This window comes from Argiope bruennichi, chromosome 7 (assembly GCF_947563725.1).
Source record: "Argiope bruennichi chromosome 7, qqArgBrue1.1, whole genome shotgun sequence".
Taxonomy (NCBI): domain Eukaryota; kingdom Metazoa; phylum Arthropoda; class Arachnida; order Araneae; family Araneidae; genus Argiope; species Argiope bruennichi.
Genome location: NC_079157.1, coordinates 11626558 through 11643176, shown reverse-complemented (window position 1 = coordinate 11643176; position 16619 = coordinate 11626558). Strand labels below are relative to the sequence as shown.

The 16619-nt window shown below is 32.9% G+C and overlaps 1 protein-coding gene across 3 annotated transcripts in view; it reads right to left on the bottom strand.

Moving 5' to 3' along the window:
- Positions 1–16619, bottom strand: part of LOC129975179 (uncharacterized) — a 196213-nt gene that overhangs the window by 5453 nt on the left and 174141 nt on the right. For all 3 annotated transcript variants that reach the window (XM_056088151.1, XM_056088153.1, XM_056088152.1), the window contains exons 4-14: positions 14006–14111; positions 6605–6705; positions 6332–6490; positions 6124–6217; positions 5739–5802; positions 4995–5144; positions 4063–4202; positions 1861–2135; positions 1645–1702; positions 639–853; positions 330–538 (exon numbers count right to left, since the gene is read on the bottom strand). In XM_056088151.1, the coding sequence (XP_055944126.1) occupies positions 330–538; positions 639–853; positions 1645–1702; positions 1861–2135; positions 4063–4202; positions 4995–5144; positions 5739–5802; positions 6124–6217; positions 6332–6490; positions 6605–6705; positions 14006–14111 (1571 nt within the window). The remainder of the gene's footprint in view (positions 1–329; positions 539–638; positions 854–1644; positions 1703–1860; positions 2136–4062; positions 4203–4994; positions 5145–5738; positions 5803–6123; positions 6218–6331; positions 6491–6604; positions 6706–14005; positions 14112–16619) is intronic.

Sequence of the window (16619 nt, the reverse complement as noted above, 5' to 3'; positions counted from 1 at the left end):
TAATATATGTCATTAATGATTTTTAAATGGCAATGGCAATATTTCTTGCAGATTCATTTTTTTTTGAAGAATATTATAATCATAATCATCTGAGAACCACAGACATCCTTGTCTCAACACCGCATATTCCTAGCAATATCATTTTAAGTTTCTTAGACTCGCTTAAAACTGCTAAAAGGTTCTTTGCGCATTTAAATTATATTAGTCAATAATTCCATTAGTTGTCACTTCACAAAACGGCATAATATAAGATGAATAGCATTCAAAAGCCATTTTTCTTAGTTTTTATCGACTACATATTTTATTATCAATTAAACATTTTTCATTACCTTATAGGCGGTCCACCACCAAATTCTATCATCTGCATATTCTGGAAAGCATAATGAACCATGGAGCAATACTGTAGCCACTGCAACCAGCTTGGCAATGTAGCAGCGTAATATCCACCAAACAACATCGTAGACAAGGAATACAAGGCAGATACTGTCACAGATACTTGGAGATCGACACAGGATGCGCCAACAAATAAACCAACACTCTGTATCGGAAAGAAAAAAGTGCCATAAATATCGCCATCGCAGATAAATTTAGAATCACATAAACAAACTTCTCCAAGTCGTTCCGACTCCTCTACTTACTTGTGCAACGACTGTACTCAACAACAGGAACCCCCAAAGACTGAAGAATGTTTCAGCAGAAGAGCAGCCCATCATGGGGTAGGAGATAATGTGGAAAACAGTGGGCAGTGTCATCACTAAAGGCAGTTCACCTATCATCTTGGCTAGATAGTAGGCAGATAACCGATAAGCTCCAGATGCTCTCTCTTTGTTTATCACTTCTCTTTCAGGTGGGACTGGAAAGGGAAAGGGAAACGCATTTATACAAAACGCTTTTAAGGCTTTCAACTTTCATTGATACAGAAGTCAGTACACAATATATACATATCAAAATTCAATCAACAACCTATAGTTTATGTAGCGCCAATGTCAGTGGCACTAGTGACTTTCTTTGTACTTTAATACTCCTCACTTGCCTTTCTGCAAATACCTGTGAGGCCGAATCGCTGAAATGCGAGTATTGAGAGACTATTGCATTGTAGGCTTTCACCTTTCTTCAAGTACCTAAGGGAAAGCATTACCGAAATGCCAGATTATGGAGAGACTATTGCATTTTAAGTTTTCGCTTTCTTAAAGATTTCTTCGCCAGATTGCCGAAATGCAGACTCTTGCATTTTAGGTTTACGCCTTTCTGTAAATACCACTGCAGCTGGATTGCCGAAATGCTAGAATATAGGGAGACTATTGCATCTTAGGTTTACGCCTTTCTGTAAATACCGTTGAGGTTAGATTGCCAAAATGCTCGATTATGAAGATTATGTTGCATTTTTGACTTTTACCTTTCTTAAAATACCGGTAGGACCAAATTGACGAAATGGCAGAACATGGAGAGACTATTGTATTTTAGTTTTTGTCCTTTTTGCGAATCCGATGAGGCCGGATTACCGAAATGCCAGAAAATGGAGAGATTATTGGATTTTAGATTTTCATTGTTATTAGTTTTAGGTAATAATTTTCGTAATGGAGGTTCATACATTAGTGATTGAGTTGTAAAAACTTGATCAATATATTTAGAAACAATACTTACAAGAAATCAGAGCTCCAAAAAGAGCGAAAAGCATCCAATACGTTGTACTAAAGAACATCTGGAAAAAAAAGAATAGAGTTATTAACACAATTGTAAAAGAAAATCTTCAATAAATTATAATTTTTACAATTCATTGACAAAAGCTAGCAAATATTTTCTATTACAAAAAAAAAACAGTATTCTAAAAAATTTTTAAAAAAATGAAAATTGTCTTACCCATCCTCTGATATCAGCAATTTTCGATTCTTCCCTGGGAACTTGGAACCAGATAGATCCGCAAATAAATCCCAACCCCAGAGTCTGAACCCAGTTGAGTTTTGAAAGCATTCTGGATTTGGCTTCCATGAAGTTCCTTTGGGTCAGTACTTTCATCTGAGTATAAAAAGAGGTAGGCCATTTTTTCTCTTCTTTCAAATCCACCTCACTGCTAAAGGTAGAGCTGGCCACTTCGGACCAAGAAGAACGACCAGAATCGTCATCATCTCTAGTTTCTGCAAGAAAAATATGTATCAATATAGAAAACAACAAGAAAAAGAAATGAACTGTACTATGTCACAGATAACATATTTATTGCTGAGCAGACAATTAATTTTAGGAATAATTTAATCTTTGTTGTACAAAACTGCACAGTTTTACATGAACAAAAAAAATCAAACATCCAAAAAAAAGTTAAAATTAACAGTTAAAGTTGTTTTAATTTTTATATATAAGATAAACAGGTATTAAATAACAGATAGATTCAGACAGCATATATAAACTTACTTTGCACTTAGTTATACAACTATCAAAAAATAACTAAATTTGTTTAATAGTTTACAAACAAAATAGTTTTTAAAATTATCTTACATCCAAACATTTGCAAGCAATCAAAAAAAAAGCAATGGCACAAAAGCACATTTAAATAAGTCATTCAAAAAATCATTTTTTTTTTCTTTTTATGAAATCAAACAAGCCAAATTATTTGAAGATAGGAGAATTAGTGAAAATATTTTTATTACACTGAATCTTCATGCGTCAAAAAAAAGACATTTAATTGAATTTCATACACAAGTACAAGATATTAACATCATGAACAGAAAACCCTCTAAGAACACTAAAAGAGTTAAATTTTTAAAAACAGTCAGCATGCAATTGAGCAAACACTTATAAGGAATCTACAGCTAATTTTTCTGAAACATAATTGTCCCCATAAAGTCCGTCAGGTGCTCTCTGCTCTACTGCTCAAGAGACTTCATGACGCAGTTTCTTTCGGCAGTTCGTCAAAAACAGAGTAAATTGTTCTTACTTAATACAAATACCTGCTATTAAAACAAAACAGGGTGCATTTAGTGATCAATCACCACACATAAAAACACAACACAAGCAAAGCAGCATGCAACAAAAACAAAAACAAAAATAAAAAAAAAACACGCACACACAAGAGAAACAAAACAAAAAGCTGAACAACAGTAAGCATATGTTAGGAACTATGAAAAACTTTCGTGCAAACATTGATACAAAGCATTAAACTTAACTATAATGATACATTTTAGCTTTACTCTAATATATTTCTTATTTTTAAAGCGATTTTATAATTAAAAATAATTTTTAAGCCTTCACTTAGGAATTTAATAAATTATAATTTTTGATTCTAAATGTATATTTTCTTTGAAGTAACCCAGGTAGCACAATATCGTGTGATAGTGTATGGTATTAAACAATATTAAACTATACTGCAAATACGGATCTATGGCGCACACTATTGAATAATATTTATGGGCTACAAGGAATAAAAGAAGTTAAAGATATTCTTAAACATTTATGACACCTAATAAATAACACTCAAATGTAAAGAAATAATAATCTTAAAAATAATTAGTTAAAATAAATAAAACTGTTCAGTTTTGTAAGACGTTTCAGTTTTAAAAGGATCAAATTGTTAATTAATGGTATATTATTTTTAAATATCTTGTAAATATCTTAAATAAATGCAAGTTTAAAAATAAGGGAAAACGAAGGCTTATGAACAAGCTTACCTTCAGTCCGGTTATGGAGTAATGGACTACAATTTAAACATTTTTTTAACACGCAAGTTATTTGACTCGAAATTTAAAAATAGACACACAAAAAAAAAAGAAGTTTGGATTCTTTTTAATACCAATAGGTGTTTGATAATATGTAATAAAAAAAGTTTTAAACTTATTTAATTTTGAAATGAACAACGAATTATATAAAAAAAATTATATTTTTTTCATTTAAATATTTTTTTATTGAAAACATAATTTTCTGTGCATTTAAGATCATTCTTTTTAAAATATTAAATCAACTATTAAGCTCAGCAAAATTTTAATTTTAATAGAACATTCTAAATTTTACTACATACTGGGAAACATTTAAGTACTACTTTAGTTCTTCATCTTAATATCGAAAGTTTCTTACCGACTTTACTGTACACTGTAGACAACTTCTTATCAGGATCGATCATCACACGGAGTTCGACGGGTTGCGCTTGATCCATGGATTCTTGAGACATATTCCAGACTAAGGAATGTGCGCAGGGTTCACACCTCTCATCATTTCTGCTCAAAATAGGAAAATCATTCGTAAGTCACTTTAGCAATTCAAATACATCAATATAAAATGAAATATACCGAAACATTTTGAAATTAGTAAAAAACTCTTTATTAAGAATCTATATATATATAACGCTAACATACGTGGCACAGAAAGCTAATGAATGGGGCTGCAAAATATTAGATGTGTTCTGGCGATAGTTCACCATGTGCCCAAAAAGGACATTAAGTCAAAGGAAAGAAGATATAAAAGAAATCAAGAAACAGATTTCAAATAGAAAGTTTAATCAAGCGCAAAAATAGACTTAGCCGTCGCTTGTTAAGAAATCGCAGTAAGACTTAAGATTCAGGTGCGGTTTCTCGCCAAACTCGTCACAATCGTGCGAGTTTGGCGAGAAACTTTCAAAGTTTTTGGACGATCCAAATTTAGATGTATACCAGAAATGCTCCTAAATGGTTTTTAAATTTGCAATAAAAAATTGGCAAGATTATATTTAACGAGAAATCGCTTTCAATAAAATTTTGACAATCATTAAATAAATCATTTAATGGATTTTCACTTTCGCTTCTGCTTCGTAAAATATACACTTAGTAATTTGCAGTAAACTATTTTAATCGAATTAATGTGTTTTAATCGTATCAAATGACAAGGTGAAATGTTTTTTAAAAAAATGCATCCTATGTTAATAATTAACATCCTAAAAACTCAATAATCTTGGCGAATAAATGGGTCGCCAAAAGTGGCTAGTATTCGACAATAATACATTTACGATTCCGTGGAAATCATATGCTACTTACCTGTGGTTGATACCGGGCCACATCTGTCTGTGGCAGTGGACACATTCCACGGACTTGCCACCGCTTCCCTCATAAGGGGATGAGGATTCAATGACCACAGATGGGCAGTAATAATCGTCTTGGAGCTCTTTGGGATAGTCGTGGTCTTTCCTGGAACACATTTTTTTTTTATTTATTTGCATGAAAAAATATATTAAGAAACTTAGCTATTTCATAGTGCAAGAAGTGTTAATACCTTCCAAATATTAAAAAAAAAAAAAAAAAAAATGTTATTTCTTGCTGGGTTTTTTTGTGACATTCGATATTATTGGTAAAAATGATAGTGAAAAAGGTGGGTATGCAAGGTTTATTTTATCAATTTCATTTTATCATGTCCATACGCCAATCATTATTTAATATGCATACATTCAACTACAAAAATAAAGTTGTTTTTTATACATAAATTTTCAAAAAAATCTCTATAAATTCTTAAATATCTTACATATTTTAACTACACAACACAAACACATACACAAACTGCGAAATACACAATACGAATTTTAATACACAAACTACGAAAGCAAAAAAGTGATTTATAGTTATTTGAAAAAGTTAAGAGATTACATAATGAACTATGGTTAATCATCAGTTATGTGACTAATTATCTAATAAAATAATAATTATATATATATATATATATATATCATTATTATTAAATTGATTAGATTTTGCTGCATTTAATTTTGACAATAAAGAAATATTTACCTTTGTTTAATAGCTGCATTGATAATTTTTTCTTGAACATCGGGACTACTCTTTACTTGTTCCACTAAAATAAAAATATACTTTTAAATAATGAAATATTTAACATCAAAGCCAATTAACTGATCATGAATTTAAACTGCATTTCCAAAAATAAACAGAAAGATCTTTCGTTTCATCTTGAAATGCAACTTCAAAGAAAAATTCTTTGAAAATGATGCATTTCATGTAACAAATTTACACAAAGAAGACATTAGAGGTGCAGATTGCTCTCTTAAACATGCTGATAGTTCTTGTGAACATGTTTTTCTACACCATAATGCTATTCAAAGTGTGAGCAAAAAAAAAAAAAAAAAAAGACTAAATAAAAGGGGAGAATAGCACTTACTGATGTAATCGGCAGGATTATAATGAGCAGATATCTGCATTCCAAGGGTGCTAAAAAAATCCACAACCTTCCCGGCTTCTCCAAAGTAAGCCACCTAGAAATAGAAAAAAAAAGGAATCATTTAGATATTTCGGCATGCGACCACAAATGACGAACACGCGCTTTCCACCGAGCGGAAAGCTCTAGAAGCAAGGGAAAAGGCACAGACCTGTCCGTTGCATAGCAACAGCAACTTGTCGAACATGTAGAAAATTTGGCTGGATGGTTGGTGAACAGTTACCACTAATGACTTGTTTTCTGCACAAAGTCTCTTCAAAGAGACCATCAGGGAATGAGCGGTGCACGAATCCAGACCCGAGGTGGGTTCCTACAAGAGGAGTTCATTAGTAAAGAAAGAAGTAAACATGCTCGACGTTATGACGAAAATAAGTAGCGAAATAATTTGATAGACCTAATAAAAAAAAACTAAATGTGTACTTACATCAAGTAACATGAGAGAAGGATTTTGTAGAAGCTCACAGGCAATGTTAGCTCGTTTTTTTTCACCACCAGATAATCCTCTTTTCAACATATCTCCAATAACTGAAATAAATCCAATTAAAATTATTAAACGCATTCATATAACTTTTAGGCTAAAAAAGACAATAAATTAATTAATAGAGATATTATCATTAGATCAAAACTTTATGAAAAACTAGCCGCCTTTGGCGACCCACTAGTTTCCCCAAACTAATGACATTTTAGACAGGAAAACGAATAATATGGAATGTATTTTTTAAAGTTTCATTTTGTTATTTGATGTGACTGGAAGATATAAATTTAATTAAATCAATTTGCTACAAATTATCCGTGCGTAATTTTTTTAAAATATGTATATATTAGAAAATAAAAGCAGAAGTGAAAATTCCACTAAATATTTAATATCAAAAGAAGAAAATCGTTTCAATCTTAATTTTACTAACTGGTAAAAGCATGCGATTGAAGGTTTTTATAGATGAATTTGAATTTCCTTATAGTATTGTTTCAGACTGATGCCACAGCAAATTAAAAAATAAATATGTTTTTAAAAAATGTATGAAAATAAAATTAATATCATTAAAAAGATAATTCTTGGAATTTTAAGATAAAGCGAAAATTATCTTGTGAAATAAAAGTTTAGGAAGATATGGACAACAGTTTCTATAGGTAAGTCGTACCTGTAGTGAATAGCTTATAAGCCAATTAATACATACCCATTATCCATCTGGCAACTGTTAAGCCTACTTTCGTGCTCGATTAACCGCCTAACTGTTTTGCCCGAGTGCCATACGTGCATCGATTTATCGGATTTTGTAAGCAAAAAATAAACCATTCATAACGATTATAATTTAATATTAAAATTATTTCGAATACATAGATAAGTCAAGTATTCAATGGATTTCCATTTGAATCAAAATAAGAAAATATTCTCAAAATAGGTGTCATCTTATTAGACAGTAAAGAGGGTTAAACTTTGTTTGACATCGATTTCTATCATCTTGACTTCTTTTACATTTTCTTTCCTCTGATTGAATGAAGTTTTTCGTGACCTGGCAAACTCACACTCGAGAAATTTTAATTATATTTTGGCAACTCCATTAATTATTATTCGAAGGGTTGAATTCAGTGAAACTGTAAAAATATTCAATGCATCAATCTGTTTTTAAACTTAATTGTTATCATTCGACAAGAAGCAATATGAGCGATTTCTCTGGCTCATACGTTAGCGTTTTATATAGAGAGATTTTCTATGTAAATTACATTGCATTCATAATTGATATAAAGACTTGTTTAAAATTTCCTAACTGGTATTAAAAAAATAAACCAACATAAGATTTGATTCACTTTCATGAATATATCTTCCCTTAAGCAATACAAATTGCAGAAAGTTTGTAAAATATTTTAACATGAACAATTCCTTCTTTGTACAACATAAATTACATATAGTTTTGAAACAAATTCAACAATATAATTGGGGAGGAAACTAAATAATAGTTTTAAAAAGCTTGATGCCAAATTTCATGATGAATCTTGTTTCCAGCTGAAATCTATGTAAATGAATTTCTGAAAATGCTTTTATTTTACAATAGTTCGAAAAAAAATGCCACATGCTACTTATTAGATATATAATATTATTAAAAATAAAATTTTAAAACTAATAATGAAAAGCGAGAACAACGTTTCCCCGTTTTATTACATAAAGGAATTCCTGGCATTATGACAAGTAGTTTTGGATTGATGTCTTCTTTAAGACTTCAGGAGTGAGTTATGTTTTTCAGCCCTGGACGACACCTCTGACGCAAACAGGCTGACAAGATGGGATCCGATAGAGTCACTACACCATGATATGCGTGGTTCAAAATCTACCAAATAAATGTTTAACTTCTTTTTTAGGTTTTTTTAGGTTTGGCACGCTGTCAAGTTCTGATATGAGAATGGCCACTGATGGCAAACATCGCGTTGTAATACAGGCAGGAATGCGGGAGAGAGAAAAACGAACGTAATATGGCGTTACGTCTTCGCCATCTCAGACAAAGGTGACATCTAATAAAAAGAAAAAAAGGAAGATTGATAGTCCTCGCCTAAGAACAATTTGTTTAAACTTTTTGCAACGGCACGACATTGGAAATGGAGAAGGTACGAGCATGAGATTGGGGATCTGCCAAACCACCTCAACGCCATTACACGGAGTCTAAAAACACACTAACCTTTCGTTCAAAGTTCATGAAACTTGGATCTTAGCCTTCAATTTCACTCAAGCTGTAAACAGAACTAGCTGCGTGTTTCCCCTCCAGAAGGAGAGTGAGTGACAAAGACACATTGCAATCGATCGATTCGCTTCTGTCAGGTTTGAAATGACAGCAGACGAAAGAGAAATAAAATTTAAATAGTTCGCAAATAAAAAATAATAAAAAATAAATTAGCGAAAAGTATTTCATCATTCGCAAATAAAAAAATAACTAAATTATAAACTTAATCCGTATGACGAACAGTGGACGTTTAGATATGTTGATCTGTGATTAAACTGAAAGTCGTATGTTGATTTTTTGGATATTGCAAGATTATAAGGATTTATAATAAAGAAATAAGAACCATAAGTAAATTTCATCACTACACCAAATTAATATCATTAAATAATCTGCATAATGATTTCACCAGTGACTCCAAATTTTGCAGTGACTCCAAATACAGTTCTTCGAATTTTTCGATTAGTTACTATAAAATTAGTTTTTAAATGGCAATAAAATTGCGCAACTCATTTTGGACTGTTTAAAAGTTGCTACCCAAAAAGAATTTCTTTTTTCCACTTAAAAGTGATTGAGATAAGTAAAAGCAGTTCCGAATAATGGCTTGAAGATAAGCAAAGCAAAACTGAACGGAACGCGTTTCAAGTCGTTTAACTAAAGCCATTGCTCCCTCGCTATTGCGTAAATGGAAGTCAATGGATCTTCACGTCATGCTGTTGCTGAAAGAAACCCTTTAAGTAATACTCCAAAGTTTTTTCAAAGTTGATAGCTTTAACGGCATATGGTTTCATCATTTTTAAACCCTTCGCTCAGCTCGATAACTGTAGCGATGCTGTATGAAGAGGGCCAATTTTATTTTAATTCTAAAACAGATACAAAAAATGCAAGGAACAAATTAAGGAAATATATCGTCCAGGCTGTTTCTTTTCGTTATGAATAACTTGAAAGTAAATGAATTTTGCTTAGTCATTTTGTTGGTTGTATGGGGAAGAAATTTTTCATCTTTGTTTCATGTTATATCATATATATTTTACAAGCATAATTTTAAGATTGGCAAAACTATATAAGAATCTACTGGAGATACTTGAGTGGAAGATATTAGGTACGATTTTCTTGCAATTCAGGCTCAGAAATGTCATTTGGAATAATTTTGTAGCATATATGTCTAAGAAATATGAAAGAAAGTAAACTTAACCTGAAAGGCCATCACAGTAAAAAAAAAAAAAAAAAAAAAGACAGAGAAAAACAATTACCAGAGATTGTTGATGTAGATTTTAAAATCCATTTGCATGTTTATCAGAACTCTGCATCGATAAACTTCCGAAGCTTTCCCAGTCTTGAAGATAATGATGAAACACTTCATCCCAAAAAAACAATAACCCAAAACAAGAAGAAAAGAACAGATGATAAAAGAGAAACTGATCGTCACAGGTAGGGCAAGAAGACGTGCAAGACGAAGGAGGTTCGAAACCACAGCGAGTCGAAACCAGTAAGTTAAACGTGTTTGACCTAAAAACCTTGGCCTGAAAACTTGGATTTCTATAAATGCACAAAGCATGGCGAGAAGAAAAAAAGAAGGGGGTGCATGGATGTTTCTGAAGGTCTTCTCAGGCTTAGGTGGGGGAAAATTGGGAAGTCAAAAACGTGTAAGCACAAAGCATTAACTGCAACCAACGGGTCATTAACATCGCAAAAGACAAGAGATGGAAAGCGAGGAGGCATCAAAAAAAAAATTGCGGTTTTTCATGTGCCCACTGGCTCAGAAGTTTTTCCAAGAACTTCAAAGAACGTTGCCCTGTTGTAACAATTTATTTCTCTTCCAGTGCATCTTATTTTTATAGCAGAGTCGTGGAGTTTTACAGGTATGAAAACGCGTAGGCTAAGAGAATCCCCGCTTACTATTACGACCATTGCTGTTTGCGGAGTGACTAATACGCAAAGAAATCGAGAAATAGAGCCAGCAGTGTTCGTGGACGCATTGAACCTATACGTCACTTCCCACGTTCGAAGCCAATTTCACTCATTACATGACTCGACAGAAACCTTTATCAGTTTTTTCGCTTTCGTTTTTTGTTCTTAACCATCAAAGCCACTAAGCCAATGACCTTTACCGAAATGAAACTTTAGTATTGGGAGTCAACTTCTCTTCCACTTTATCACGTCTGATATTGCAAACATTTTAAAAGTTTTATGAGAAATTTATGAAAGACCTGGATAGTTTTCGGGGTGATACCAGCAGTTAGAACTCGTAAAAGGTAAGAAAATTTATGTTCCAAACCCAATAGCAGCTCTCTTATTCGATTAAGGAATTAAATAAGAAATCATTATCATCTTACAGTGAATGGTAGACATGAAAGTTACAGGCCTGGTTTTAACAGGTGGCACAGGAAATTTTGATTCATTTCATTCATTGACATAAAGGCATTTCTAAGAAAATAACATGATGATCAATAAAAACTGTTTGGTCGTGAGAAAAGAACGCCCAATAAAAATAATTACTACGCAGGCTACACACCAAAACAATAAATGATGTTTCATTCTCGAGTTTAACACTTCTGGAACTGAAAACATTTGGTATTATAAATTAAGATCCAGACCTTCGAATTTCATTCCAAGTATTCTGGAATTTAATTTATAACTTTCATTCTCTTCTGCAGATTCCTTCCTTGACAAAAAACGAACGTGTCGCAATGCAGAACGCACAATCTATCCTTGAATCGCCCTGGAAAGCGGAGCGATTTCTCACTTTCGTCGAAAGAGAAAACAGTGGAACACCTGAACAAAGCACCTGAAAGGAGTGGCGTGAAAAATCGCTTGCGCAAGGAGTCTTAAAAAAATCTGATTAATGGGAACTTTTATCGCCAGATTGATGTGCGGTTGATGTGACACTTGCAGTAGGATCTACAAGATCTAACCTATTTACTTCAATCGTACACCTTTCATTTCCTCGGAAAGTAGCCGTTATAGCTGGCCTTGAACCCAACATCTACAGGAGAACTCCGCTGTCTACACACTTGTCCCTAAGACGAGTTCTGAGAAGGAAAGAGCATATAATATGGACATTTTGTGGCGCCTTGAACCCTACAGGGAAGGTCCTTTTTTATTAATGCACCACTACTCAGCATTCAGAGAATTTGTGTAAGTATCCCACAAGAAGACAGTTCTCAAAGTAAGCGGGGGGATGATTGCCATGCAAGGTACAACAAGCATTCATTCACTGAGGGTTAGATGAAAAGAGAGAGTTGCTTCATTTGCATGATAAATGTGTCATCGCTCAATCGCAGAAAAAAACTAATTGTCGCGTCCAGTCGCGTTGCATCATCATTAAGTTAGTTTCTGTTACATATTCACTGGTTACGGTATTCAAATGAGTGACGTGATTATTTCGGTGCGTGTCAACAGAGAGAAAATTAGCCCTTGAAAATAAGTTCCAGAAGAACTAAAATAAAAATAAAACGTTTTCATTGCTATTAAGCTTTAAGAGAGAAATTTAATTTAAAAAAAAAACTATATTTTTCCTGTCTAGTTTAATTTAATATTCTCTGGATGCCACACAAAAATACCATATTTTACCGACATCTTGCACTTTTTTCTTTCCTTCAAATATCATTTTGATCAAAAGTTGTTGGTTGATTTCTAGCCCTTCATTTCAATAACATCTATCAAAAAGGCTCTTGTTTCCAGGCAATGATTTAAAATCCTAGGTCATAGATAATCACTTCCGATGACAAATTCAAATGCATGGACCAATTCACTCAGCTTTGACTCATAAGCAGTCAACCGCACATAACACTTCCTAATTCCAGGCGACATTGTTCTATTATGCCATAAAAGTAGGCCAACGAAGAAAACGACCTTTAAAATAATATTAAAAAATGCAAAAGCCAAAATTTCAAATTGTATTTTTGTTCAAGAACTGTGGGAAATACGTATCTGAATTACTTTCATATAAAAGTAGTTTCTCGGAATGCTCCAAAAAAAAAAGGAAAAACTTGCACACACAAATCACCTGTTTTCTATTCGAAGGGTAAAAAGGAAGCGCACTTGCTACAAGTGCCAATCCACATTACTCACTTTTATTTATTGAAATTTGACGTCACTGAAATACGTAGCAGTAATTATTTATTTCATTTTAATGATTTCGTCCTCGTATTTTTTTACAATAAAAAGGACATAAAGAGAAGCTCCCTTGAATTTCACTAGTGGCTTCTTTATTTATTTCTCACTGTCTCGGTTCCTAAAATATTCATAAAGAAAACAAAGAAAACCCCGAGTCTTTAACGTAAATAAGAGCAAAAAACATTCTATATTTAAGTTTACAGCCCAGTTGATGTTAATCCTCTCTTGCGATTTAATTATTATACAAGGCTGGACTTTTAAAATACTTCAAATAAAAGGATACGAAAATTTTATTATATCAGACTTAATTAAGCCTTTCATTTTTATTGAAATCAGTTATTAAAAGATTTAATTAATATTGAAATCCTTAATTTTTTAATTACAAAGATCCAAATGAATTATGACAAAGAATTCGTATAACGAATATATACTTTCTTTTGTGATTTAAGAAATATAGAGTGTGGGAAATATCCAAGGTGAAGAGTTGCGCCAAAATTGAAACACATCACATTTAATTAAAATATTTATTTTTTAATTAAAATCCTTTATTAAAGCATTTAATTTATATTAAATGCCTGAATTTATAGACAAACGAAAAGATCCGATTGGAATGATGATAAACAATTGGTAAAATGATGTATTTCCAAATTTGATCTTAAAATTATTTCAATAAAAAAAGCAAATATGTATCTATAAAACTGATTTTAATTCATCACAAGATTCATTTAATATTTCTGCAATTAGCCACGAAATAATAAAAACGACATGCACACAACGATAAGAAAAATCACTTTATCAGGCATTTCTCTTTCACTGCTTTCTTATTCAACACAAAAGTAAATAAATACACATTAAGCAAACAAATGCGTTTAAAAATTTGTTTTGGCAAATAGTAGTTCTAAAGTTGACATCATAAAGTACCCAACAACTCGAAAAACATTTTCCCCCAAAAGCAAGCATCAGTGAGGGGCGTTAAGAGCAACAAACAGTGCACTCACTTGTGTTTTGGCATCCCCTGAGATCCAGGATGTCGATGATGCACTCCACATGTCGGATCTTCTCGGAATAAGGCATGCTGTCGGGAAGTCGCAAAAGGGCGGAATACTGCAAAGAAGACGAAATGATGCATTAGTGTCATGTTCAGTTACAACAGGCACATAATAAAAACAGAAGATTTAAAAATAGATGCAATAGAACCTCGATTATCCGAGGACTAAAGCAAGACTAGGAATATTTTGGAGCGGACCTCGTCATTTTGAACCGCGGTCAGATGACGAAGATGACACCTGAGATGATTGTAAATGCACCAGAAAGTTATGAGAGAATTACTCTTAAAGCATCATTGGGGAAAATGTAAAAGAAACAACGAAAATTAAGAAGGTTTTTAATTCTATATATACATATGTTATTTGATAAATATTAAAGAAATTTGGTGAAATATTATTACATGGTAATGCAACCTTGCGGACTTATTTTTTACAAATTCAAAAAAAATTCTAAAAATCCATATCGAAAGAAAGGAAATCACAATTTAAATATTTTATCTCTGTTAGCCGATTTTTTAAAATTAATATTCGTGCTGATAACTGGTCTAGAAAACAGTCACTGAATTCTTCTGTATTTAAGAATTTTTATTAACCAATTTCTATTATTTAATGATACATGGCAACATAACATCTTAAAACTGAACTACTTACTATAGGTGAGAAAATTTTATTCATGAATATTTAATTGCATCACATAAGCATGTTATTTTTTTGCTTTTAAAACGAAGACTATGTCCTTTAAAATCGCCAACGCAATACACATGATTGGAAAAGTAATAAAGAAGTTTCGATTTATAAAGATTTATTTATTGCCTTTTACAAGAATTCAGAATTGTCTATGTATTAGCAATTTGCAATTGTTAAATCCTTATTTCTTTTTATCATAGAATAACCATGAACTTTAAAATTGTTTTAAAGTTAAAAATAAATATCTTTTAACTCTTTCTTTCTTTCCTAGCTCAATTTAAGACAGCTGACCTCTGTCCTTTTCACTATCTCACTCTTTCCAGTATTGCAACACAATGGTAGTATTTCTTTTGAGGAGATCTCGCTGAGGAAACCACACCAGTGCCGTTTCCGTTCGCGAGTGTGAAACGCCAGCGTCATGCTACGCAAGTCAAGAACATTGCTCTCTGTGTTAGGATGCCATGCATCGTAAATTGCGCGACGCCTTCACTTCTAATTGGTAAACGTGTTACTAGGATTTTTTCTTCTTACATCCTTTTCCATTTTGTTTTTAGTCAATTAGGCAACTCAGTGTTACTAATGGCTATCGTAAAATAAAAAGAAAGGGATGTCTCGTGGCCCTACAATGAAAAGCCGTATCATTGCTTCCCCCTAGGTCCCAACCCTTGTTCTTTTAGGTTCCACTAACTGAATCTTAAAAGGGGAACCAGTTTACAGCTGTCATATTGAGGAAAACTTACATTACTTTTTTTTCACGGTAGAGACCAAAGACAGAGAAAATGTTCTTATTTCATTTTTTTTCTATGCACCTCACTCCCCTCCCCTTTTTTTCCTTCTCTTCTCCCTCCCCTTTGCGTCGCTTTCTTTTCTCAGTGGCGTCAGGGAGTCGCGGCTATTCCATAAATCCCTGCCCGTTTCTTGACCACTGACCCAAACGAGTGCATTCATACTCCACAAGAAACGTCGGATTCGTTCTGGAGGATTGTACCGAGTGCGGCCTTGAAAGAGCGAGCGCATATCTCGACCTTTTCTGGGCTATTGTTTCCCCCCGCGTAACCAAGGCATGACGTGCGAGAGGAACTCATAAAAAGAACGGTTTCTCCGGCACATGAAATGCTGATGACTTTATTTCTCTAATAACATGCTGATCTTATAAAAAGTAGCATTCGCTGTTTTTATGTCTCTATTTTTATAAGCTCCACGCAGAACTTATTATCATTAATGATGGATATTAAGAATCAGAATTAAAATATAAAAGAGCAATATAAATCCATTTTTACAGAGAATTATATAATTGCTATTCGAGGTTAAAAGAAAGACCTTGGATTTAACCCCTTCACTGACAGAGAAATTTATAAACGCTTCATTTTACAGCAGTTTCCTACGAGATATCTCGTAAATGGCAGTGAATGGGTTTAAAAAAGCAGCAGTCTAATGGATTCATTTTATAAATTATAATTAATTTAGTTCTGGGGAAAGGTCAAAATACCCTAATGTGTATCAATGATGGTAATAATTATTTTAAAATCTAACCAAGACAGAAGAAACAAAAGAAAATTAGAATTTCCCATAAAAACTCAGAAGTCATAAAACTTGTACAGTCTTTTGAGGTTTATTTTGAGAATCTAAAGCAATAACCTTTGTAAGGTCCGATTTCAGTCATAAATATTACCTATTTCGATATATTTAGAAGCCCGATGGCGTACCAACGTGCAGGTCTGAGGTTCGATCATCGGGCTGGGTAAGGTCGACTCAACCTTTTATCCCTTCAGTGGGTCGATATCAAGAATGCTTGGGAACTAAACATCGGGGGTTCCGCATCAAGCTGACCACCTAACCATGACATATGCATTGCTCCTCAGCGCTCTCGGTCAAGAAA